The 27,952-nt window shown below is 42.3% G+C and overlaps 2 protein-coding genes and 1 pseudogene across 3 annotated transcripts in view; all 3 read left to right on the top strand.

Annotated features, from left to right (window-relative positions):
• The window catches only part of ARL13B (ADP ribosylation factor like GTPase 13B), a 56,451-nt gene extending 54,819 nt beyond the window's left edge, over positions 1-1,632 (top strand). The window contains exon 11 of one of the 2 annotated variants that reach the window (XM_063126821.1): positions 49-1,632. In XM_063126821.1, coding sequence (XP_062982891.1) covers positions 49-125 — 77 coding nt within the window. In that variant the 3' untranslated portion in view covers positions 126-1,632. The remainder of the gene's footprint in view (positions 1-48) is intronic. The other variant, XM_063126822.1, reaches the window with a different exon arrangement.
• Positions 1,633-2,825: 1,193 nt separating this feature from the next.
• On the top strand, positions 2,826-26,750 carry NSUN3 (NOP2/Sun RNA methyltransferase 3). The gene is made up of 7 exons (XM_063127707.1): positions 2,826-2,881; positions 5,325-5,577; positions 8,572-8,681; positions 11,662-12,005; positions 14,051-14,209; positions 16,502-16,619; positions 26,483-26,750. Exons 1-7 carry the CDS (start codon positions 2,826-2,828, stop codon positions 26,742-26,744), a joined length of 1,302 nt encoding a protein of 433 aa, XP_062983777.1. The 3' UTR covers positions 26,745-26,750.
• Positions 25,931-26,109, top strand: LOC134399824 (U2 spliceosomal RNA; annotated as a pseudogene).
• Positions 26,751-27,952: the final 1,202 nt, after the last annotated feature.

The raw sequence follows: 27,952 nt of genomic DNA, 5'->3' as shown, positions 1-27,952 counted from the left end.
TGGTGTAATATATGCTTAACTTGGCTTCTTTTCTAATGTGTGTGTTAGATTTCTACGGAAAGCCACTGCCTCCACTGACTATACGACAAAGACCTAACAGCGATACCCACGATGTCATTTCTTAACTAGCAGTCATGTGGCAGCTTTAATAAAGCACGAGCCATGTAAATGGAAGACCTATATTAGATACTCTTTTTCTTATTTGAAGAGACACATGATAGGCAAGGACACTACAATTGCCTTGGGATCTTAGCAGCGAAGACGGTCCTCATGAACATACCTATCCTATTTCCTTCTTGACTCACCAGCTGCTCTTCAGGGTTAATGTGGAATGAGAAAACTTGTTTAAGTAGAACTCTTGGGAAATAAGAGCAAGGCTTCTCACTTGGTTTCCTTGCTGGAAATGAAAGTTATAACCCTGAAGAACACTTTCAAGACCAAATGCAACTTAACTGTGCAGACCTACGGACTGTTTTTCAGTTTGACTTCATGTATTTCTATATTCAATACTTCAAGGGTTCTTTTGTTGTTTTTTGTAAAATATATGCATGTTCAAATGGGGGGAAAGTACAAACTATACATTTTAACTATTTTTATATTTTTCTAGCATCTTGTTTGTTTTTAACAGAACTATTTGGTTAACAAAACTATTTTGAAATATTAAAGCTCATAGCTATATTCCTAAGCAGGACATACTTACGAATGTCATCTTTTTGCAACAGCAATACACTTTGCATGTTACTTGCCTCACAAATTGCCTAGCTGTTAAAATGTTGATATTGTGTTTTGCCCTGATCGACCAGGAAGACATACATGCATATGGGTGCTGTATTCGTGTTTCCCCAAGTGGGAAAAGAATTCCAGAAGCTTGCTTTGTGTAGTGAACTGCAGCCAGTCTTTGGAATAGTTCTGTACTAATTATGTTTCCATGTGGCAGGGCAGAGCGGGACTGAACTAACACCCCCCACAACAAATTATTAGTAATAATCCATGGACTCTGGGGTTTCATGTGCACAGCCACAATTCCTAGAATGAATTTCAGAGTTTGAGAAAACGAGAACACATCATTTGAACATGCATTTCTTCCTGTTAGATTGGGGCATCTGTGTTTTGGTCTCATGTTTTAAATGGAATTGTATCCAAAATTATGGTGGTTTTCTTCATGGAATACTTTGTTTGAATCCATAGTAATATCAAATGAATTATTTATTCCAAGATCAAAAACTGCAAGAAATTAAAGTCTGAATGTAATTTAAAGAAAATGTATGCGAAGATTTTCCCATTGAGTTTATATACGTTTCTTGTAACAGTAAGATCTGACTTTTTACACTTCTTTGCTCAGAATTTGTGCACATAGAAGATTATCTATACAAATCAGAGGCTTCCCAATACTATTAAATCAGGGGCAGTTCTGAATGCCCTTGCCCATTGTAGCTACAAAGCAGCCCTTGTATTAAAGAAAAACCGAGGAAGCTACAGATGTGCAACAGAGCATTCTGGAACTTTGCAAATTGTCACATTTTAACAATGTGTTGTTAGAGCTCCTTTGTTATGGACTGTATGTTTGTATGTGCAAATTTCATTTAAACACACCTTTTACACCATGAATAAAAACCAACTCATTTGAAATCACATGCTTGACTATAGATTCGTTATTTTACACCATTGTGTAAGGAAATCCAAGTTTGTGTGAAAACCAGACTCCAATATTTCCTTTTCAGCAGATGGGTGTAAACTGATTAAATGTTTAAAAGCTGCATGAGTATTAGGTTTTGATTTGTTGTTTATTTGTTCAGTCGCTTCCGACTCTTCGTGACTTCATGGACCAGCCCATGCCAGAGCTTTCTGTCGGCTGTTGCCACCCCTAGCTCCCCCAAGGTCAAGTCTGTCACCTCCAGAATATCATCCATCTTGCCCTTGGTCGACCCCTCTTCCTTTTGCCTTCCACTTTCCCTAGCATCAGCCTCTTCTCATTATGTGGCCAAAGTACTTCAGTTTTGCCTTTAATACCATTCCCTCAATTGATACTAGTTCAGAATTGTTTTGTACATATTTGAACACTTTTCTGGATTTGGACAAAATCTTGTACTGTACACTGAGAGTCTTAATTTTTCTTCTGATCATAAGTTTTGTTTTCTGCTCAGCTAGTAAACACTACAGTCAAAAGGATTATTAAGACAACAATCCTAAATTCCTTGTCCCCCACCCCACACTACCCTATAGATATTTCACAGTTGTTTACAGATGTTAAATATATATTTTATGGGACTAAGCTATAAGGAATATTTCATAACTTATTTCTCTATATAACAATAGCATCACATCTAAATGATTTTGAAGACTTCTAGAAATATGTGGCTTAATTATTTAGGTTTGTAGTATATTTTTAGGTAAATATTTTTTTAAAATAGGTTCCTCTTGTGGTAGGGTGCTTGTGAGGGCCCTGGCTCATTACTGCTGCCTATAATTTTGAGCAAAGAAGCAGACACTGCAAGACTTCGCAAAATCACAAGATCTCACTGCAGCTGTTAGGGGAACTGCCAGTAGCAGTGAAAACAGGAGAACTGTGAGTGAAAGCAACCAGTTAAGCAAACAACCAGAGAACAAGCAGCAAGGGAGATAGATAGCAGCCAAAGATGAGTGAAAAAGTGTGAGCAGAGGCTGGCTGTATGTATGCACACAGAGAAGTCACATTTTGTGACTGGGTGCACTCTCCAACTGTCATTTCATGGTAGCGTCCATGACACACTTTCTCAAAATTCTAAATATGCCCATGGGCCCAACGCATAAAGGTTGGGACATCTAAGAACTAGCCAAGAGTCCAGATGAAGTTGGATGGAATTCAGGGATTGCTTAAGGCACCTGGGCCAGACATTACAGGGTACAGCCTGCCTACCACACTGAATCTACTTTCAGTAAGGATCTCCTTCAAGAGGATGAAACAACTTGGTTATTAAAGCTGCACTTCTAGGCATGCTTATTTGGGTGCAAGTCTCACAGAATTCAGTAAGACATTGGTGTAAATCTGTCTGCCCATGCTACAAAGATGGATTCTCTTTATATTACTTGAAGCAGACATACTTCAGGTTCATTAGAGCTCATCCATTGGAGAGGCACTGTCCTTTTGAAGATCTTTTACTGCTATGTTGGGACAAGGCAATGAAATTAGCTCTTGCTTAGGAAATAGATTTGACCTATATGTTCCCATAACTGCTAATCAGTACTTGGTGTAACAAACAGCAAGGACAATTCACAGAAGCTTTAATCAGATTTAATCAACTTTATAGGACGCCTGAAGCACAAATATTCAAGCACCTTCAATTTCCTGCATGGCAAATCCGCCTCTCCTAATGTTCAAGGACTACGGTTTTCCAAGCTTTGGCAAAGAGGAAGATTCACACGTTGAGCAGGGAGGCCCAGGTTCAAATCTCACTGAGTGACCTCACTTAGTTGATCCTACCACTCAGGGCTGATATGAGGAGAAACAGTGCAGAGGGGAGGCAGGCAAACTGCTGGCCAGAATTTTTTTTAAAAAAAACGAATAAGCAGATATGCAACCATAGTCCATTGTGTTCAGGCTCCCATGACTCAGGTCGGATCAGAGCCAATAATGGGGGTGTTAAAAATATTTCTACACATACATGAAGATAAAACCCTGGTGGTTTACTAAAGTTACAACCACAAAATAAATCAATACAAACAAAAGCATGAAAGCGGCAGATATAATCAGTGTTTAAAATAGTCAAAATGCCTGGGTGATTTATTTTTTTAAAATAGTTTGCCTGGCATCTATCAGACAGCAAAGGGAGCATTACACAATTGAACTGACATTGCCAAAAAAGTGTTCTCTTTTGTTACGACATACCTTAACTCCAATACAGATGGTAGCTGGAGCAGGGTACTGGTAGATGATCTTGAATGTGCTCATCGCTATAGAGGTGAGGGTGTTTGCTCTCCTGGCATTCTACATGAACCACCACCACCACCGGTACTGTATGGCTGCTACAAGAAGGCAGCCCGGATCCCTTCATGTGGGGATCCAAGCTGCCCTGGCCTTTCCTCAGCAGCGCACTCACAGAGAACAAGGTACTCTTATCAAGCTGGGCAACTTGTGGCCTGCCAGATGTTTTGGACTACAACTCCCATCAACATAGGTTACAGTTAGGGATAAGAGCTATAGGCCAAAGAAAACTGGATAGCCACGAATTGCCTGCCCTTGTAATGCACATGCAACCCTGCAGTTCTGTCTGCTCTGCTCAGGCAACAGTATGAGGAAGCAGAGTAAACTTGCAACTCTTTAGCTGGCACTTAAAGGCTTACCCTATTATTATAATTTAATTTCTCAACCGCCCAACAGCACAAGTTTTTTTGGCAATTTGCACACACACACACAAACCTCATGATAAAACATAGTCTAAAAAATGTAAGATACAAAATTTAAAATAATTTAAATAGCTAAAAATTATTATTTATTTATTTACATTTATATATCACCCCATAGCTGAAGCTCTCTGGGCAGTTTACAAAGATTAAAAGACTAAACATTCAAAATCAATATACAAAATTTAAAACCAAAGAAACAGCTAACATTTAAAACAATTTTTTAAACTCTCAGCGAGGCCAAAGACAGTTCTGGAGTCAGTTAAAGCTCAACATATGCTGTTACATGCCCCGGAGAAAAGTCTTGTTCAAGACAGCTTGCATAAACGCCCCATATGTAATTAAATGCTTTGGAGTAGAGGGCAGTATTAACTAAGGGCTGAAAAGATTAGTGTCCGCATCAGGCAGGCCTCGGTGGGGAACTCATTCTACTGTATAGTTCGCGGGAGGGGGGTCACCACTGAGAAGGCCCTCTCCCTTGTTGCCACCTTCCAAGCCTCCCTTGGAGGCGGCACTCAGAGGAAGTCCCGAGATGTTTATTTATTTACAACATTTATATACCACTCCACATTTAGACAGATTCCAGAGCTGTGAACAATAAAAGATAGAAAAACGCTGATCGTAGCGTCCCAGGTCACCCCGTCAGGTATTGCGGTCCCAGCCTGTAAGATTTCATAGGTTAAAAGCAGCACCTTGACTTGACCTCAGAAACCTACAGGCCGCCAAGACAAACGGGGATTAATGCTCCCTTTCCTCCCTAAAGAATGTTAACCCAGCAGGAAACGGGCTGAACTAGTATCTTGAGGTGCTAGCTTTTTAATGGCGCGGCAGGTTTTTTAAATTTAGGTTTTATTGAAAAGGGGGGCACATTCAAAAGCCGTGCCCCGCCTGCATTCTGAACCCGCACTACCCCGAATTCTAGCCCCTTGCGTTCTCTGACGCAGCCCCTCCACCAAACCTCTCCCACACAGCCTCGTGCATCGGCTGGACGGGGCTGCTCTCGCCCGCCTCGCGTTTTCTTTTTCAACCCTGTGTGCTGGGCTAAGCCGCTTCCGCTCCCGAGCGCCGGCCCAGCGGCCTGCGGAAGGCGCCATGCCTTTGCTCCGGCGCTTGGAGCGGCTCCCTCGGCTGGAGGGTTGGGCGGCGGCAGCGGCCGCCTGCCGGCTACGGAAGACGCACTCCTCGGTCAAGGGCCAGGTGAGCGCGACCCGGAGGGAGCATTTGCTCGGGCTTTTCCGGGCAGCGGCAGGAAGAATCCTCCATGCCGCCCTTTTCTAACGAGCTTGGCGAAGGATCGGCTGTCGCAGCCGGACCCTGCCCCGGCGGAGGCCGGCTTCGATGTGGCCTCTGCCCGAAGTTCTCCTCAAAGTCCTGCATAGCTGCAACCATAAGCTTGTAATTAACTAGATTCAAGACTCGTTTCCTGTTTCGATCGATTTCCCCCCTCCACCCCCTCCTTTCCCTGGGGCGGAAGTAAAGGATGCCCATAGAAAAGAATGGAGAAGCTTCAGGATTTTTCCGAGATACTAGCTTGTTTCCTCCTTCCCCGGCTACTTTGCAGCTGTTTCGTTGTGCTTCTAACTGAGATGTTGTAGAAAACACGCTTTCTGTGGCCATTTTTTATTCCTGCTGCTAGACATTAGAGTGCAAATAGGCTCCTTAAAGTGGGAGACCTGGGAAATCACACTGGGCTAAAAGAGTGTGGATGAGGGAGAAAAGGTCTCATTTTAATCAAAAATTAGGGCATTGTTCCAGTCTTTTAGGACAAAATTCAACAAGGTCAGTGAACTTTAATCACAAATGACACAGAACTCTTTCCCATTTAATGTAAAGCTGTTTTAACAACAACAATAATCCTGGAGAGGTAACCAATACAAATGCAAAAGCAACAATAAAACCCATCATGATTTATACAATCTTAGATTACCATTACAAAAGTTATGGGTGTGCAAGTAATAATGTAAAGTCTGTCCTTTTCTTATAGAGTTTGCGATAACCTCAGAGACATAAATAAACTTTTTTTTATTTGTGTAGGCCATCAAACTGAATGCATCTTTTGTAGCCCACAAGCCATCTGTGTAATCTGAAAGTTTGCATACAATATTGTAAACATTGGGTAGTCGTAATAAAGACATCCTTTTCATGGACCCTGTGAATTCAACGCTGCCTTCTACACCTCCATCCCCTTGGGAAATTGTACTCGTGTGTGCTGTGTAAATGCACGGTCTGTGGGACAGCGTCCACAACCCAAACAGACTATGGGGCCCTGTGTTAAGCACATCATTCACCATTCATTATAGATGTGAACGATGTGCTTAACAAAGTTTCCTTCCATCCCTCTTTCTAGAAAAGTCTCCTATAAAAAGAGCAGGAGACTTTTTAAATAAAGGGCAGCATAAAAAAGCTATTTGATTTTAATGAGTTTTAAATCACATATTTATCCTGGTTCCATCTACCCCCCACATATGTTTTTATCCATTCCCATGTAAGTTAAATTGAGAGAGAGTAAAATTAACCCAGAATCACCCACAGAGCTGAGTGGGAATTCCATAGAATCATATTGTTGGAACAGACCTTAAAGATCATGTAGTCCAGCGGTTCTCAACCTGTGGGTTGGGACCCCTTTGGGGGTCGAATGACCCTTTCACAGGGGTCGCCTAAGACCATCGGAAAACACATATTTCCGATGGTCTTAGGAAACTGTATTGACTGAACTATGTCATGTATCATCTTTTGTATTATTAAAGCTATTGTTATGTATTATTTTCATTAGCAAACCATCCCATGACAATGGATCGTGTAGAGAAGAATGAAAATAATTTTATGGTTGGGGGTCACCACAACATGAGGAACTGTATTAAAGGGTCGCGGCATTAGGAAGGTTGAGAACCACTGATGTAGTCCAACGTCCTGTTCAATGAAGGATCTACAATGCCAGATGCAGCTACAGCATCCCTGATGGATAGCCATCCACCCTTGGCTGAATTGCCCAGAGAGCTCAGCTATTGGGCAGTATAGAAATGTAATGAAAAAAATACTTCCAGTGAAGGAGAGGCCACTATCTCCTTAAGCAGTCTGTCCCTTCATCAAGTAGCTTTTACTGTTTGGAAGTTTCTCCTAATGTTTATCCAAAATCTTCAAAAAATGTCTCCCGTTGGTTCTATTCCTGCCTTCTGGAGCAACAGAGAGCAATGCTCCTCTGTCTTCGACATGATGGAACAATGCCCCTCAGAGACTTGAAGTCAGCTATCCTGCCCCTTAACGTTCTCTTCTACAGGATAATCATAGCATTGAATCCAGACTTAGTCATGTGTACAGTAGACTGATTAAAATCAGTGAGACTTAATTTAGTCATGGCTAAGTAGACACCTCACCCTCACGGTTGCCCTCTGGATATGGTCCAGTTTGTCAGTGTCCTTAAAATGTAGTGCCCAGAACTAGACATAATAACAGATGCATCCTGACCAGTGAGACGTCTCTCCCGCATTCAATGTGGGGGGCGTGAAGGGGCAAAATGTGCAGAAAGGGGCACATCGGCCCCTCTCCTGACAATGCATGGTTCCCGTCCATGCGTTAACATGGATGTTTGAGTTGAGGGTGCCTTTGCATATAGACCTCTGTGTGGAGGCCTGCCTGGGTGCAGGACCCAAGAAAGACGCCATATATAGTGTTCAACACACAGTGAGTTTGGAGAGCATGTCATGTTGTCAGGTGGGGCTAGAAGCATGCCCCCACAGCCCCTTACTACACATTGTGGTTCTTCATGTGAAGGGGTCTTATTCTTATGATTTTCACTCTGATCGTGATCTGGACGCTTTGAATCTGGGCCTTCCAGAAACCAATACCCTTAACCGCCATACCACAAAGGATTATGTCAAAATCAAGGGTGTCCCAGATTATCCAAGACACTTTAGAGCGATTTTTTTTATTTTGCATTTCCAAGCAATATTGGTCAATTACTATAAGAAGCAGAACTTGACCAAGTTGTTACTATTTTTAGGTGAGGTGCAAAGGACCTGCTTCGCACACCTTTTGTACCCCTCCCTCAAGAAGCCATGCAATCTTAGAAACATCTGTTGTTTGCTGAGACGAGAGCCTTCGAACTGCACTACATACGGCTAAAGTATAACTGAGTACAGCATTTGGCTAATTGGTATTCATGTATGCCTTTTTTGTCATCTTCTCTCCAAGTTGGAAACAGAATCAGAAGCAAAGCTTCAAAAGCAAATATGCCAAGTTGTTCTCGAACATTTTGAGAAAGAATACTCCAAGGAGTTGGGAGAAGAATGGAACTCAGTCAGGTCAATTTTTGTTTCTTTCTCTCCTGTTCTCCCCCCACATCCCTCTGTTTCGATGCTTCAAAAAATAATACAGTAGAAACAGCTCCACAAAATGCAAACGAATGTAAAACTTTTAGACGGCAATCCTATGCATGCAAGCCCCACAGTGCCCAGCGTTCCTCAGCTAGCCATGAGTTGTAGGACTTTTTCTGTCTATGGGCACAATCCTATGGTGATGGCTGACGCCATCCGAAGTAGAGCAGGAGGCATGGCAGATGCATTCTTTGTTTCTGCCCTCCTCCCGCTCTATATTTTGCTAGATGAGTGTTTTTGCCCATCTAGCTTAAGTGTCAGGAATGGGGAGGGAAGGATGCTGGGGATGCCTGGGGATACAGCGTAAACCATCCCGTTTCCTCCCCACCCACTGGCACATCCCCTTTCCCTTCCCTCTGAGGTTGCCTTTATGACCTCGGAGAGGCAGCTGACACGGTTCTCTCCACGCTGGCTCTGAGAGGGAGGGGGCGGGGAGCTCAGATTCCTGGGTGTGAGGTCAGAGCGCTGTCTGTGAATTTGGATCCAGGAATCCGAGCTATCCTATCTCCCCCACCCCACCCCCATGACATTGTATAGGGGCCAGAAGATTGTTCTCTGAATGGCTTTTTTCCTCTCAGTATAAAAAGGGAAGGTCAGAGAAAAAAGAATCTGAGAACCAGGAATGGCTAACTTCTGTATTCCTAGGGTCCATACAGAAGTGGGCATCTTGTGGCTTTAGAGCCCCATGTGATCCTCAGCCTAATTTCAAATGCCCTCTGTATGCAATCAGTTCAGACCTTTGGCAAGAGCCATCAGTTCTTTCCCTGGCAGGGTAGGAAGAGAGAGAGAGAGAGAAATGACAGAAAGAGAGAGAGAAAAGATCTGACCCACGTACTCTTGGCTCTGGCTCTGCTTTCCACTGGCTTTGGCCCTGCCTACTGCCAAAGTGCCGCCCCGACAGATTGCCCATGAGGAAATGTGGCCCTCGACAGAAAAAGGTTATCCACTCCTGCTCTCATCTCTAGTCAGTGGTCCAGGGCTGGAAGGATAATTTGCTGTGAAATTTGACCTCATGACCGGTCAGGTTTCATCATAAATTGCCGAATATCTCTGGAAAATAAGGTTATTTTTCCTATTAAATAATAGGAAAAACCATGTGAGCCTGGCAAAGGGACCCATGGAAAATGATTCTTTGTTTTGTTGTTCCAGCATTGTGTCCTGCATTTATTTATTAAATTTATTCCCCTGCTTTTTTCAAAGGCGATATATGTGGTGTCCCCACTGCTCCCTTTTATCTTCACAATAACCCTGAGACTGGCTAGGCTGAGAGGTAGTGGTTGGCCCAAGGTCACCCGGTGAGCTTTGTGGCTGAGTGAGGACTTCAACCCGGGTCTCCCCCATCCTAGTCCAAAATCTTTTACCAGGGGCAGGCAACCTGGTGCCCTCCAGATGTTTTGGATTACCACTACCATAATCCCTGGCCTTTGGTTAGGCTGACTGAGATTTATAGGAGTTGAAGACTGAAATATCTGGAGGGTTTCCTGCGACTTCACTACTACGCCACAAAGGGTCTCTTATGAAACCACAGTGAAAGGGCAAGGAATCAGGTGGCGAGTCAATAAATATGCCATGATTCCCCCCGGATGGTGATCCCAGTTTCCAGAATCTGGCTGAGGTTTTCCCTCCCACACTAACAGTGACTCATTTCAGAATAAAAATTAGGTGCAATTGGAGATGTAAAACTTCCAGAAATTTTGAGGCTGGTGTGTGTGTGTGTGGGGGGGGGGGAACACAAACATGGTGGGGAAAAACATGGACATCTGGGGGGAAATGGAAAAATAAGCTATACGTGTGTGTGTGTGTGTGTGTGTGTGTGTGTGTGTGTGTGTGTGTGTGGTTTTTACAGATGTAAAGTCTCTTGGTTGATTTATGACAGCATTCCCCAACCTGGTGCTGTCCAGATGTTTTGGACTTCAGCTCCCATCAGCCTCAGGCAGCATGGCCAATGGTCAGAATGCTGGACATTATAGTGAAACATCTGGAGGGCAGGCTGCATTATGAAGTTCTCTTCCTAAAGTTATATTATGTATAACTGAGTTTGCTCATAAAATTATCATTATTTTTCAAAACCTTTAAAAGTAAACTCAGTAAATTTGAAATTATTATCTGAATAAATTAGAACTACATTAAATGACTGCTACAGCATCAGAAACAGAAGACTATAGAACAAAACCCAAACTGTCAGAAATGTACATTTACTGTCAAGAATGCACAATGGTGACTCTGTTCACATGTTGGGAAATTCAGCATAAATGTCTATCAAAAATATACTTTAGATCAATAATTTTAATAAGGAATGAAAGAAAACACTATGCTGGGAAGCTTACAAAGAGGATTAAAAATACATTTTCCCCATGGCTTCATTATTTCCAGACATTTTATATCTCTAGTGTTTCTATAAAGATGTTTTTATAACATAGATTTTAGAAATAATTTTGTGGGTAACAAAGGTTGGGTAATAATATATAAATACTTTGAGTTAAATTCTAAAAGAAAATATTTCATAATTCAAAGCTGTTCAGTTTTTCCAATTTTTCAGGAAAAAAACAAAACAGACCTTGGGAACAAAATGTGGGGGGGGGGGGAGACTGTCCCCCCCCAAAAAAAAATGTCTGGCTTTTTTGTGTGGGGGGGGTCACATTTCTAGGTGCAATATGCTGTTGTGTTCTAACCTTTTATTAGGTGCACTGATTGAAATGATGGCAATGAAATGGTATTTATATGTAACTCAATCTACAAACTAACTGTGGCTCATCAGTTGGTATAAATCTTATCTGCAGGCCTTCAGGTGCTGTACTGTTTTCCTTCCCTTTTTAACTGATGCTACTGCCCTTTTTGCTATATGTCAGTGCATGGCTACGTGCAAAATGTGTACAATAACACGTATATTACTTTTTTTCACCTCCAGGGAAGTGCTTACGACTCCCCAGTGGTGGCAGTACGCCGTCCTCCTTAATAAATTCAATTTTTCCTCTGAAGTGGAGAATGATTTGCGTTCGAAGGGCTATCACCTCCTTTTCCCAAGAAGCACGTCCTGTTTTCAGCAGTCATTCAAGTGCTACGTCAGTAGGACTCCTGGTAGATTCCCTGCTCAGAAACACAGAGCTGGTAAACTGAAGGAATATTACCTGCTGAATGCGGCATCAGTGCTTTCAGTGCTGGCCCTGGAAGTAGAGAAAGGAGAGAAGGTTTTGGATATGTGCTCTGCTCCGGGGGGTAAATCGATAGCAACGCTTCAGTATGCTTGGCCAGGTAAACCGCTGCACTCTTAAACCAATTAGAACACACACACAAATTGGCTTGTAGATTGCTCAAATAGCCCATTAGGTGGGTTATTCAGAGGCATTCATTAAGAAAACTCTTGTGGCATCCCTTTACCCTATTGCAGTCAAAAGCCAGCACATCAGGAACTCATTTCTGTTTCGAATGCAATCTGCATATTATGCCCTTGCTGCCCGGCACCAATTTTCCTGTGCATTAGTTGAAGGCACATGAAAAGAAGGTTTCTGCGGCCCTCTGGTATTTTCATATCATCACAGAGATGCTCTAATTTTGCAAGGTCAGCTAGAGCGAAAAAACAAAGCAATCTCAGCGTGCTCACGAGGTGCGGCGCAGATACACGGAAAGGAAAGGCGCGAAGATTCTACGGAGATTAGATTATCCATCATGGGCGTGAATGTGCTTCAGTGAAGTTGGAGAAAATGCAGTGGGCCTCAGGGCATTGCGGAGTTCATGAAACTAAGACAGGAGTGGTCAACCTCCAGTCCTAGGACTCTGTGCAGTCCTCAGCCTCATTTCAAAAGACCTCTGCATGCGATCAATCCGGACTTCTTGTAAAAAGGACCTGCCCCTTCTCTAGCAACATATGCTGCGTGGGAAGGAAGATGGCCAGAGGTAGAGGAAAGGTGGTGGTAGAAAGGGGTGATACCCCCCCCACACTCTTTTGGTTCTGGACCTGCCTACTGCTGGCTTCGGCCCCACTCACCGCTAACATGCACCCCCACCCACCTAACCAACAGATTACCCACGAGGGATTTTAGCCCTTGAGAGAGAAAAGGCTGCCCATCCCTGAACTCGGAGGAAAATTATGTACACCGTAAGATAGTCCCTGATGGATTTAGGCTGGGTCTAAAGAGCAAACTGCAGCCATGTGCAATGAACTCCCGACAGCCCTGTTCTTTGTTTCAAAGCACTTTTGAGAGAAGGTGTTTTGCCGAGGGCTTAGGTGGGAAATGTGTGATTATCCCTTCCCTGATTTTCCCCTGAACTATTTTCATCCCTATTCAAAAGAAACCATCCCTTCCCAAGGTTGCGTTGCTTCATTACACATGGCTGTAGTATAATATGTAGTTTTCCCCTGTGATGCCATTTTTATGTTCCCTTCCCCCCACCCCCCCATGGACTATATGTGTTCAAAACCAGATCACCATCTCGCCGGATCATTTGCCAGCTAATTATTTTGACTCCGCTCATTGTGGACTGGCAAACTATCTGGCTCTGGAGCAACCCATAGCATGCAGCTGATCATGTCTGCACATGCAAAGGGACATTTGAACTGGCCCTAACTATTGCCATAATGTTGCTGCCCCTAGCTTATTTATTTATTTATTTATTTATTGCATTTCTATACTGCCCAATAGCCGAAGCTCTCTGGGCGGTTCTCTGTTGCTTTTCATTTCATGGAAATTGTTTTGATTGTATATTTTAAAGTTTCATTTATTTGTTTATTTATTTATTTATTTATTATATACTACATTTCTATACACCCAGTAGGGGGGAAAAACCTGTTTTGATGGTTCACAAACCACCACCACCCATACAACTAGATAAAATATAACTCCTTTAAGAGTTTAAAAGAGAATAAAGCCAAATGAAAAACCATAGTAAAAGCCAGCAGCAGTATGAAGTTCTAAACAGCTGGGTTGGTGGCTTCAAATTCAGAGCTATCCAAGGTGTTGAACACTTTTTTTGGGGGGGGGGGAATAGGCTCCAGCACCTTGGATAGCTCCTTTAGGGGTTTGGCTAAAACCCAGAATAGAATCACTGCTCTACCAAAATCAGAGCCACCAGCCTCCGCTGGTTCTAAAACTACAACAGCACATTTAAAAACAAAACTGAAGGACTAAAAAGTCTGAGAAAATTAAAATAAAGTCTTCACCTGATGCAAAAATGACCACAACCAGGGTGCCACCACTGAAAAGCCCCTCTCATTGGTTTGCATAGCACCTTGGAAAATGCATTGGACAGGTGGCAAATTAATGTAACGTATTTATTTGTCTGAGTTCATTTTTGTTTAGGGCTTTTGCATTGCAATGAATACGATCATTTGAGATCACGATGGCTGAAGCAGACCCTAGAATCCTTCATCCCAGAATCATTGATGCACCTGGTCACTCTTTCTCAGTTGGACGGAAGACAAATTGGAAACCTGCAGCCTGGAGGATTTGACAAGGTACCTTTATAATGGCCCTATAACTTCATGGGTCTCTAATGTACTCCCCACCCCCACCCTCACTCCAGCCTTTATAAATCAAGCTCATCACAATTCTCAGTGGTAGTTCTTACTTTGCCCTGTGAAAACTGAAGTAAATAAGAGTATACAAACAATGTTATTTATTAGTTATAAGTTTATCCTCCACTTAGAAAGCTCACGGGGCATTCCGCTGGGGCTCCCATCCAGGGAAGGATAAGGTACCTTGGAGGTCATCTGGACCAATCCCCTGCTCAGTGCAGGATCTCTGACAGATGGTTATCCAGCCTCTGCTTAAATACCTCCCGTGAAGGAAAACCCACCACTTCCCAAAGCAATCTCTTCCACTGCGAACTGCTCTTGCCATTAGGATGTTTCTCCCATATGTTTAGCTAGGGTGACCATATGAAAAGGAGGAGAGGGCTCCTGTATCTTTAGCAGTTGTTTTGAAAAGGAGCAGGTGTCATTTGTATATATGGGGAACCTGGTGAAATTCCCTCTTCATCACAACAGTTAAAGCTTCAGGTACCCTGCCCTCTTTTAAATCTGGTCACTCTAGTATAGCTCCTGCAGCTTTAACTGTTGTGATGAAGAGGGAATTTCATCAGGTTCTCCATATATACAAATGACACCTGTAGAAATTCCTTTTTCTATGCAACTGTTAAAGATACAGGAGCCCTCTCCTCCTTTTCATATGGTCACCCTAGTTTAGCCAAAATCTGCTTGCTTGCAATTTCCATCCCTTGGTATTAGTCCTTCCCTCTGGAGCAACAGAGAACAAAATTGCTCCATCTTTTGCATGACAGCCCTTCAGAGATTTCAAGACTGCTATCATATCTCCCTTTAATTTTCTCTTCTCCAAGCTAAACATACCTGGCTCTTTCAACCATTTCTCATAGGACTTGGGAACATCCAATTCTGTTACTCCACCAGCGCAAATGACCTTGCACTAACAGAAACTGGGTTCTGAAATATGGCCATGGGGAAAATCCAACTAAAGTTACGTTTGTGCAAGTGTGGTTGTGAAGCTGGTTGTGCATTACACTTGCAAAACCAGTTCTGCAAGCGTAATGTGCAATCGCTTGCGTAACTGAAAGATTAGGTGGATTTCCACTAGCATTATTTGAATTTGTGGAATGATCTGTTGGGATCTGCCCAAATCCCTCACCATCCCACTTGCCATCCTCTAGACACAGTCCAGTTTGTAAATATCCTTAAAAGGTGGCATTCAGAATTGGACAGAGTACTCCAGAAGGGGCGTTACCAACACAGAATGCATTGTAGAACTATTACTTCTCAAGATCTGGAGTAGTATCCAATGTTAGTCCTACATACCCATTGAAATGACTGAAACTTAAGTTAGTCATGACCAACTTCAGTCCCATGCATTTCAATGGGTCTATTCTACATAGGACTAACGTTGGATACTACCCTATGCTTCTGTCTATGCAAGCTAAGATTGCATTAGCGTTTTAGCTAGATCCCATTGTGCTCTGGACCCACAAAATGATTATCAGTGTTATCATTAAACTATTCTATTTTAATGTTGACACCACAGAAATACAAGCTCGTATGCAGAAAATTTATTTAGGAAGCAATAACTAATAAATCAGGGTTAAAAACTAGGATACGTAGTTTCCAGCATGACCTATTTCCACAGTATTTCATATGTCATGTTGGAAACTACGTATCCTAGTGAGAACTAGAAATGGGAGGATAAGTAACAACTAAATGGTCATTTCTGGAGTGTGGCCATGTTAGCCTCTTACAATAAAAGCAGCAAAGAGTCTTACGGCAGTTTAAAGACTAACAAATTTATTCTGGCATAAGGTTTTGTGGAGTATAGCCCACTTCATCAGATGCAGATAAATGGCCATTGCCCGTTAATTTTTGTAAGAGGGTCATAGAAAGTTGTTACACCCAATCAGGCCATTGAGCCCTCCAACTTGGACATGGTTCTCCAGGGTTCTTTTCCAGCCCTACCTGTAGATGCTTGAGATGGAACCTGGAACCTTCTGCATGCAAAGCAAGTGTTTTACCCCAAGAATAGATACTTCTATAGATGTTTGTTAAACAAGAGGTTTGTGACTTTTGCATTTGTGTAAAATATATGTATCGCTTGAAATGAAGTAGGCTGACTTTCATTAACAGGCAGGTGCCATTGTTTTATAATATATTGTTAACAGGTCCACTCTTATATAGACATAATATATTTTTTCTGGATATATGCTGGCAGTTTCTATATTCATTTCATTTTTATTATTGGTCATTCAGGTACTAGTGGATGCTCCTTGCTCAAATGATAGAAGTTGGTTATTTTCTTCTAATACTCAGCAGGCTACTCTGCGATTAGCACAAAGGAAGGTGTTATCTGCTGTACAGATAGAGCTGCTAAGGTAAGAAGTACAAAGGGAAACCGACTGAAATTCAATAATGCTAGGCCCTGGATTGAAAGACATGCTAAATCATATTCTAAAGCTCTGCATCTGTTCTGACCCATATACTCTCCTCTCCATAGGCACTCGCACTGAGCCAGTCATCATTTTAAAAGGCATAGAGCTATACTGCCTTTTCCCGATAACTGCCGTTGTGTATAGAAAGGGCCATTTCCCTTTCATGCTGAGCAATAAGCTTGTAACTAGGACATTCGCAGAGGGTGGAGGAACAGAAAACCAGGGGAGTTTTAATGTACTTTGATAAAAATACAATTTCTGAAATCTTTAAGAACCGCTTTTCCTTAAACCCTAAAAATCTCTGAATTGTTTAGCTGTAGCAAATAATTAACAGTTTGGCAAATGTGAAAGTTAGAAAATACCAGATACCTATTGATCTAAGCCTAATTCAGAATAAGGAAACAAACTGAAGGGTCCAGAACAAATTATGCTGCTATAGGAAATGAAAGTAAATAGAGGTGGATAGTGTTCACTTCATTCGGGATTTGAAGGCTACCACAATTTTACATTTCCCTACAGTATGATGTAATGGACAGAAGTTCACACTTTGGCCAGGGAGATTAATTTTCAAATCCCTTTCAGCTGTAAAGGAACATAGGAAGCTGCTTTAGACTGAGTCAGGGCATTTGGTCCATTTAGCCCAATATTGTCAACACTGACTGGCAGTGGCTCTTCGGGGTTAAGGTAGGAGGTTTTCTAGTCCTATCTGGAGATGCTGGATTGAACCTGGGACCTTCTTCATGCAAAGCAAGTAATATTGAGTCAATCGCTGTGGTTAGATGTCACAGTAATCCAGGATAATGAGCTTAGCCTGCCCCTCCTCCACAGTAAAGAGGAGAAGATCAGAAGCTTTTGTTTTCCAGTTCCAGTTAACCACAGTTTAGTGTTGCATCTGAAACCTAAACTGTGGTTAATATTAACTATGGTTTATTGAAACAAATCAGCTTTGTAAACCAAAGTTTGAATTTATCTTGTTTCAAACCACCCATAATAAACATTAACCACAGTTTGTCAGATTCAGATGGCTTAACAAGCCGCAATCCCTGAGAGTGGCATATCCTTATTTACATCTTTTGGAATTGCAGCTTTGCTAAGCAATTGGTCACCACTGGCCAAATCTTTACAATTAAGGGCTTAACCCTATTCCTCTAGCTGGGGAATGCTGGGAGTTGTAGGACTTTTTCTGTCTAAATATGCAGAGGTTTATGCCCTAAACATAGTACCTAAATAACTTATCTTGTTTTACATCTGTCCTCAGGAAAACTTATAGCTTTGGTTTACTATTGCTTAAATTGCAGCCATTGCATTATATTTTATAGAGACAAGCAGGAAAGTTTAGGAAGTTTAAATGTAGAACCATATAATATGATAAGAATAGTGGAGCGAGAAGAGGGCAGTAAGTTAAGCAAGTTGTTTTGTTTTGTTTTGTCTTTCTCTTCCTCAGCCATTTTCTCCTGCTATATATTGCTTTATGGCTATTGATGAAATACTAAAGCGCTTTAACGTAATGCTGTGTTTCACCTCAGAAGTATCCCAGCTGTCAGGATGAATTGAGAGAGAAATAAAATAGTTTGTTTTCCTAAAAGTAGTGTTCTTTATGGAACACTCTTATAATGGCAGTGCAAAAGAAGGTGAGGTGTGTGTGCAGTGTGTGTTTTGCATGACTTCCTCAGGAAAAGGTCTAAAGGAAGTATGTGATTTATAACCGAAATATGAGTGTCTTATTGCAGTAATGCATCATGTCACCCGTTTCCTTTGGAGAAATCAATCACATTTAAAACACTGACCTCCCTCAGTGTTCTCTTTCCAATATTTGACATGTGGAATCCAATTTGTGAACTCCTGGCTCAAAGAAGCATACATCATTGAGTGTGTGCGTGCGTGTGTGCGTGGGGGGGATTTGTATAAATCATTCTAGATTATAATCCTGAAGTGGAACATTCTTGATGGAAAGAACCTTGTTGGTAGAGAAAAATCCAAACAACCCAAAATTGCCCATCTCCCAAAAGCACATTTAATCCAATTGGGTCTGTGATCTAGAAGAGAGAAAAATTGTGTGTTGGTTGAAAGCATTTCAACTAGGTGAATGATGCAACAGTAGCAGCTGCAAAACAATAACTTTTCCATCATGGTTTTGAATATTCATTCAGTGGTCCATGAGTAATCCATTATTTATCCCCTTTTTTAATGCACTCCCTGGCTAAAACACATTAAAGTAAGTTATCAACACTATAACATTTGTAGTAAAACAACTATAATATTTCACTTTTTTTGCTATGGCTCTTAAAGTAAAGACATGTAATGTGTAGTTCGACTCTCAGGCTCACCCATTCTCTCCTCCCCTTGCACATTATAATTCTGTCCCATATTTCCTGGTTCATGATAACGGTAGTTTCATGTTACATCTGAATCCAGCAAACTATGGTTGCCACAAACCATAACTTTTTTTCAAACTAAAATTGAACTGTTCTCAGTGGGTGTCCAGTTGTGATATGGAGGCAAAGTATGGTTTGCCATAACTATAGTTTGCCTTATTCAGATGTCATGGCAAACTATAGTTATTGCAAACCAGGAAGTGGGGAAGGGAATTGGAGCATGTGAGGGAAAAAGGGAGAGAGCATTCAAGTCTGAGGCATGGCAAGAAGAGACACAGCAAGAGTTGCCCAGGAGGCATGAACTGAGCCAAGCACACTGTATTTTATTCAAAGGATCACAGTGACCTTAAATTGACTCTTCTCACATTTTCTGAGTAGTTTCAAGGATGGGATGTACAGTAGTGAATGTGAATGATGCACATTGCAGTCAGAAGTCCTCCTATAATCTTTCAGACTTTTTTGCCTTTGTTTGGGCACCATTTTATGTAGGGTTCGGGTGAAATATGGCACCATTTTCTGTGTGGTTTGGAGTTATGAAAACAATAGCCCGGTTTAGGCACTCAACCCCACTACATGATTCCAATTGCATGGGGAAAAGGGGAGTGGGGCTCTGCTTGTTGGCCTTCTCTCTCTCTGTTGCATCCCCAATGACCCAGATCCACTGCCTTCCAGGCGTTGGAGGGGGAAATGGAGAGTCTTTTCTACCTGTGCAGGAACCCTGCACAATCAAGATTCTAAATGACATTAGGCCTACACAGGAGGCCTATCTCTGTTTCAGATATTGCCTTTCCAACACATGGAAGGCAGTGTGGAAGGCCTACAAGGCTACAGAAGGTGGCGTGGGCCAGTGAACGTGGCTCTGCTTGCTTCCACACTCAATTTTAATCGATGGGTGGGGGTAGTTGAACACCTGAATGTTAATATATATTGCATAAGCATAAGTTGTCTGTATCTCTATAAATACAGGCATGGCCAAAGATGGGAGGGATAGTGTAAAATGGGCATGGGGCTACATGAGCAGTTGCTGAACCATCAAGAGATATTTCTGGTCTACATGCACCATTGATGTGCAGAGTTTTAGAGCCTGTAGAGATAAATGTCTGACTATGTGGGGAAAATAAATAGGTTGAACTGAGCCTTAAGGATCCAGACTGGCTTTGTTTTTAGTGCAGTGAGATGTTTGTGATAGGAAGGTGCACCTCATATGGCAGTGTGTGACCTATCGCTGTAATCCATTTCCTGTTTTTCTCATGTAAAATTGTATAGCTCATGAAAGGAAGTGCAAGCTCAAGTTCTGGGGAACCCCTCTTGTTTTTCAGACCCCTCTGGGAATCACTTCCTCTTCTGCTTTGTGTGTGTGTGAGACAGAGGTGGAGGGAGGGAGGAGATGTAGCTGCTACGGGGTGAATATGGGGCAGGGAAGATAGGAAGCCTTGCAGTGAGCCTTAGAGTGGAGGGAGCCCAGAGGCAGAGAAGGGGGGCAAAATGGAAAGAGGGAAGGGAGGTGGCGAACATATAAAGAGAGGATGGGATAGCACAGAGAGATGTGAGAGCCATGATGTGCTGCAAACACCACCCAGTGGTGGCTTCAACCACCATTGGAACTGTCTCCATCATTGGCTTTGGTGCCCCATTGACGTTGCCCATGGGTTGACATCCCTTCATAGAATAGTAGAGTTGGAAGGGGCCTATAAGGCCACCGAATCCACCCCCCTGCTCAATGCAGGAATCCACCTTAAAGCATCTCTGATTCCTCACCCCTTCTCTAGAACAATTGTTTTGGACTAAAGTATCTCATTGTCCTTCTTCTTGGCCAATGTGCTCCATTCATCCCCCTTTCCTATTGCAGCCTTTGGGCTGCACCCAGAAAGCCACTTCCACAAGAAGGCATTTCTTCTCCAATTTCTGCCGATTTCCACCCCACATCTGGGTTGCAACAGCCCCCATGACTACCTCCAGTAACACAGCCCATGCCTCTATGGAGAGTGGCTTTTAAGAGGGATACAAGGATTTGCAGTGGGAAGGAAGATGAAGGAAAGGTCTGTTGCACAAGTGGGAAATTACCTACAGTTTACTGGATCTTGCCCATTTCAATCCCCCTCCCTGTTTTATCATCACCAGTGCACCTTCCACCATGGTACCTAAATTCTATTTAGCTTGGATGCCGCACTGTTTTTGTCTGCAAGAAGAAATTAAAATTCATGAGCCCAGACCCTGCTTTTTTACAAACATATCTCAAGTTCCATCCTCCCGCTTTGCCACCTGTTATTAAATTCATTGGATTTTTATGGACACAACTGTTCAAATTTGGTGTTTATTAAGGGAGGGCAAGCTTGCAATCACAGGAGTGTAAGAAATATATGAGGCATTAAAGTAAAATGAAGTAAGAGGGCTGGTATAGATAAATCAAAATCTGTACCAGCAGTTATGTCATGCTAATGCAGACTAAAGAGCACATATTAAACGAGATTGTGAAGGTGGCTCTTGAACAACTGTCAAAATAATGAGGGGGGTGATATGGATGATCAAACAGCCCATGGTGGCTTAAGCCACAGCAAGCTGCCGTTGTGGCTTGAATAATGAAAATGGCCGCTGGCACGTGTATGTGCCGGCAGCCATTTTGATTATTCAAGCTGCAACCGTGACTTGTGTCATTCAAACCTGAGGGTGATGGATTGTGTTAGGGCTAAACAACCCTCGCATAACTCGAAAACAACCCTCCCCCTCCAATTTCGGATGACACCATCAGTTCCTGTCATAGCTTGAATGCCATTGTACTCCATAGCTCGTCGTGGTTTAAATAAACTACAGTGAGTCATACCGATCGTGTGAACCCAACCGTTCTTGCTTACAGATTGAAGGCTGCAAATATATCTCATAACAAGTATATCAATTTGTGGCTACCATTTCCTGTTTCCTATCTATTTACTTGCCTTATTGAAGCTCAGCCTCCAATAAAACTTCAGCTTCTAGTTCAGGGATGGTCAACATCCCCCACTCCCAGATGTTGGACTGCAACTCCCATGAGCTCTAGTTGAGTTACAATTCAGCTAGGGCTGATGGGAGTTGCAGTCCAACAAGAGATGAAGGGCCACAAGTAGCCCTCCCCTGGTCTAGTTTCCCTCCAGTATACTGCCAGAAGAGGCTCCAAGAGATAAAAACACTGAAATACTGTGCTGGACTTCAGGATTGGGACTGAATGTATGCCTGGAATACAAAGGTTACTGGGATCATAATTCAGGCTGCAGCATTTAATCAACTAATATTCTAGGTATTTATTATATTTTTTAGTCATTCAATAATATTTGTTCTCCAGGTGATGTACAGAATAGGTTAGATTAGTCAATTTTAAAACATCTAAATGACTAAAAATGTAATTTGTCCACATATTTTTAAATGTTGTTTTTAATACAATTGCTTATTCAAACCGCAAATCCCAGACACCATCTTAGAAAAGGCATCCTCCCTTCTCACACAGAGAGGAAGAATGACTCTTCTAAGATGATGTCACTTATGACACGTGTGCATCCTCTAGAAACAAAATGTGCTCCTTGCTTCGGAAGTATTTGAGGTTCGATCCTGAACCTTCTTTTGCAGAAAGATCTCCTTCCATCTGTGGAAGGTACTTCAGTCTAGCACTGAGTTCTGCTGCAGGAAGAGATGGGGAGGCAGTTTCCAATTATTTTTTCTCCCCTCTGCAGGCTCCTGCACACTCTCACAATGAAAAGGTTTAGACAATCATAACGGTTTCTCTGTGCCATGTGCGCACGCAACCTTGCAATGCCACACAGTTTGGCATGTTGTCCGAACTGAGTGCACAACACAGCAGGGGTAGCTTCATACCCACCCTACAATCTCTGCTGCACATCAAGGATTTTAGAGTGGCTATGAAGTTACTCCCATCACGCTGTGCACCTGGTCTGGACAATACACCAACCCCCACTGTATTCTACGGGATTATGCAAATAGTGGGTGCACGTGTGACACCTATGGGGGCAGAGGGAGAAGCCACGTTGGCTTCTTTTACCAACACAACTGTCCAAACACAGCAGTGTTCCTGGGGGTTCTCCAAGCCTGTAGAACAGATTTCTGGGGATGGAAGTGGAAGTGCCGGGAAAGAAAGAATCTTCCACTGGTGAGAGTCCCACAAGCAGAACTCCACTGAGGGGACACTTCTGCCGACAAAGTGCTCGGATCCAAACCTGGGTGCATTACCAATATGCAGATATAATCAATGAACCAACTCACTCATACTATTAATCAGTTAAAATTTCTTCAATTGAGTTTCAGGTTTTACACATTGTAGTGTCCCCCCAAAGTATTTCAAATTCTGGCCCTGTATGTTCTCATGTATATTCGTATGTCCACTTGCCATGCACACTCGCTCCTCTGCTACTGGTCATAGGAAGGGACATTGTCACCTTATATCCTTTTTTTTGCCAATGCTCCAGCTGCCAGGAAAGCTTTTGTTTTCATTGTAGCTTGATAACTGCCCTAGGGACAGAGGGCCTCACCTAATTTTGTTGGAATAAAAGTCAGCAAGGTTTTTGCAATATTGCAGTTATGAGGGAAATACCTGTATAGCGAAAACATGAAATGAATGAAAATTAAACTATCCCACCAAAAGTAGTATCTTGGGGAGGCTAAGGGGAAACCTGATAGAGGTGTAAAAAATTATGCATAGTGAGGAAAAAGTGGATAGGGAGACATTTTTCTCCCTCTCCCATAATACTACAAGCCGGGGTAATCCCATGAAGCTGATTGGTGGGAGATTCAGGACAGATAAAAGGACACAGCACATAGTTAAACTATGGGATTCGCTGTTACAAGGTATAGTGATGGCCACCAATATAGATGGCTTTAAAAGGTGGATGGCTAAATTCCTGGAGGAGAAGGCTATCAATGGGTACTTTTCCTGCTGGCTATGCGCTACCTCCAGTGTCAGAGTTAGAAAGCCAATATACACCAGTTGCTGGGGAACCTGGGTGGGAGTGTGCTGTTGCACCATGTCCTCCTTGTGTGTCGGCAAATGGTTGGCCCCTGTGTGAACAGAGTACTGGACTAGATGGACCTTTGATCTGATCCATCATGGCTCTCCTTATGAATAAACAGTTCAGTTGCTGTTTTCCTATTAAAAAAACTGGACGCAATTCCATTTTAAAACCAGAATGTTGTTCTATGCTGTCGTATTTCTCTACAACAAAAATGCCCCCACTCTCTAATGAGAGGAGAAACACGTACTTAGCTTTCTGGTGCTACTGCTGAATATCCCCAGTGCCAGCATGTTGCCTCACTTTGCAGGCATATGATAAATTGTGTATTGTTGATACAGGAGGGATTTTCTGGCCTTTCCCAGATTGATTTTGTATGAAACAATTGAGGAATATAAGTGGAGTGACTATGATGTGGCTAGGCCAGGTTGATCTTTAAAAGGAAAACAAAATCTATGATCACCTTCATAAGAAGGAATGCGGGGATGAAAGCAAATGTGATTTCAGCTGCTTGAGTGGCTTAGAGAGGATTGCTTTCCTGCTGATCAGAAATAGCTCAGCATGCCCAGAAAATGACTTCTAAGAGTGAACACAAGATGGCAGTGTTGAAATACAGCACGGCGTCCTCATAATTTGTCCTGAAATTTTTGCTGCTCTTCTTTTTTTAAAATACAAAGAATGGATAAATTAGTGGGATAATTAATGCCGGCCCTTCTAACAGGATGAAGTACATGTAATTAGTCTCTGAAGGAGTGGGCTGAGGAAGTGGAGTTTGTAACATGAATTATTGTACCAGTATTATTTCCTTATCTCTATGTATGCCTATAGCTCTTTACACCCAGGTCTCTATAGGAGTGAGTGAGATAAAGAACAGGGCCTGGAACACCAAGATGTTACAACAAGCAAAAATTGCAACCTATCACGAAGTTCAATTTATCGCAATGTGAAATACTTGCTTTTTTTGGCATTTTGTAGCAGCAAGAGTCTATTGGGTGGAAGGAGGTGACATTTAAGATGTCTGAGTTTTTCATAGTTGTTGAGAACGTGAAGCAATACTTATTGCTCCCATATTCTGTATTCTTTGTTTCGTCCCATTTTTAAAGTTTCCTTTTCAGCTCCTGCGAATGGAAGCTTTTAAAGGAAATTCAGAATGTCTCAACAGCTTTCATCCTTAGAATAAAATCTATTTATTGCCCTACTGATATCCAATGGTTTTAATCCACATTCTTCAACTTCCCTGGGGTGCAGCTAGATCGACTTAGTATCCTGTTCAACTGTGGTTCTTTGAACATGTGCTAAAGTTGCAATTAATTGAACCTAGAATGCTTAAATTGATTCAGTATAGATCTTCAACAGGATGAGATCTCTTTCAAATGCATTGTATCATACTTCATTGATGGGTTAACATTTTGGCTAAATTCTTTAAAAACACACACACACAAAACCAATGGGCAATCTTACCTTGCCCAGCCTATTCTAGAACAGAATTTAAATAGTAATTGCTTAGGTAATAGTATTCCTACAAAAGCAGTGCATACTGACAGCCTGCCAACTGAGCCCCCAAATACTATATGTCTGATCAAGTTGGTGAGTTCCTAATAGCCAGATTATAAAAGGGCATCTTTCAAGTGAAAAGTGACAAAGGGTGTAAATTTTGTAAAGGTGTGAGTCGTTGCTTCTGCTCTACTGCAGCCATTGCACACAAAAACGGGAAATCTCTCTTTTTTCTCTGAACATGTGGTTGTAACACATACGCTGTACAGATTTTGGTGTACAAAATCAGAATTACAACCATAGCAGGATATTATAAATTAATAAGTACCCCAAAGTTCTGTTCAAACAGAGGTCTTATTGATACTAAAATAATTAAGACTTCAAAACGATTAGGATTACTTCTTGGCCTTTTGGCTAAGATCAAGTGTAGTATCGGTTCTTATCAGTTTAATATCTGATATGTCCTCTATATGAAGACTATATATAAAATGGCTTTTAACTGAGTGTGGTATAGTAATTAGACTGTTGGACTGGGAGTCGGGAGATCCAGGTTCTGCTCCCCATTCAACCATAGAAGCTCACTGGGTGACCTTGGGCCCAGTCACTGACTCTCAGGCCAACCTACCTCAAAGGCTTGTTGTTGTGAGGATAAAATGGTGTCTTAGGTTCCTTGGAGCAAAAAAGGCAGGACGTTAATGCAAAAAATAATGAAATAAGACTTTAAAATATTTGTTTGCAAATAATACACTAATGGATTCTGTAGTGTAATGTAAAACAACTTTGACATTCAATGGTTTTATGTTAATAAGTATAAGACTTCTTGCTAAAATGCTGGATAATACCTAATTCACAAAACAATTGCCTTCTGCTGCAAGGCTGTCTGCTAGTGTTAACTATGTATGTTGAGGAAATCGAAGTCAACCTATTTGGTTCCTGTTACTTACAGGTCTGCGATTAAAGCCTTGCGTCCTGGCGGATCCCTGGTTTATTCCACATGCACTCTTTCCAAGGCAGAGAACAGTGACGTTGTAACTCACATCCTTGACTCCTGCAACAACGTTCTGCCCATGGACCTGCACACCCTGGCCAGTTCTGCATCCCACGAGTTCACTTTTGCTTCAGGTGTCCAGCAGCATGAACTTCTAGTACTTCCAGAAAGGGGGAAAGCATGGGGACCAATGTATATATCTAAATTAAAGAAAATATGATTGACATGACTCTTGTCTAGTTCTTGTAAGTCAGAGGTGAGCAATTGCAGGATGTCCAAGGGCCACTTTCACACACACACCCAGATCCTACCTGCTGTGGGCCACAATGCAAAGGGGTGGGGAAATAGCCGGTTTGCTGCCAAACTTCAGTAGCAAGCTGCTCAATTGTGCTTAAAGGGATACCTGTAGTTTGTCTGCTAGCTAAGTTGGACCGTTTTGGCACTCAGTGGTGGCTTTTGTTGTTGTTTATTCGTTCAGTCGTTTCCGACTCTTCGTGACTTCATGGACCAGCCCACGCCAGAGCTTTCTGTCGGCTGTCGCCACCCCCAGCTTCCCCAAGGTCAAGTCTGTCACCTCCAGAATATCATCCATCCATCTTGCCCTTGGTCGGCCCCTCTTCCTTTTGCCTTCCACTTTCCCTAGCATCAGCCTCTTCTCCAGTGTATCCTGTCTTCTCATTATGTGGCCAAAGTACTTCAGTTTTGCCTTTAATACCATTCCCTCAAGTGAGCAGTCTGGCTTTATTTCCTGGAGTATGGACTGGTTTGATCTTCTTGCAGTCCACGGCACTCTCAGAATTTTCCTCCAACACCACAGTTCAAAAGCATCTATCTTCCTTCGCTCAGCCTTCCTTATGGTCCAGCTCTCGCAGCCATAGGTTACTACGGGGAATACCATTGCTTTAACTATGCGGACCTTTGTTGTCAGTGTGGTGTCTCTGCTCTTAACTATTTTATCAAGATTTGTCATTGCTCTCCTCCCAAGAAATCAACGTCTTCTGATTTCCTGGCTGCAGTCAGCGTCTGCAGTAATCTTTGCGCCCAGAAATACAAAGTCTGTCACTGCCTCGATTTGCCAGTTATCAATCAAGCTAGTTGCCATAATCTTGGTTTTTTTGAGGTTTAACTGCAACCCAGCTTTTGCACTTTCTTCTTTCACCTTTGTCATAAGGCTCCTCAGCTCCTCCTTGCTTTCAGCCATCAAAGTGGTGTCATCTGCATATCTGAGGTTGTTAATGTTTCTTCCTGCAATTTTAACTCCAGCCTTGGATTCGTCAAGCCCAGCATGTCGCATGATGTGTTCTGCATACAAGTTAAATAGATAAGGTGAGAGTATACAACCCTGCCGTACTCCTTTCCCAATCTTAAACCAGTCCGTTGTTCCGTGGTCTGTTCTTACCGTTGCTACTTGTTCGTTATACAGATTCC

Source organism: Elgaria multicarinata, chromosome 5, assembly GCF_023053635.1.
Source record: "Elgaria multicarinata webbii isolate HBS135686 ecotype San Diego chromosome 5, rElgMul1.1.pri, whole genome shotgun sequence".
Lineage (NCBI taxonomy): Eukaryota > Metazoa > Chordata > Lepidosauria > Squamata > Anguidae > Elgaria > Elgaria multicarinata.
Note: the sequence above shows the minus strand (reverse complement) of the source record. Positions and strands in the feature narration are given on the sequence as shown.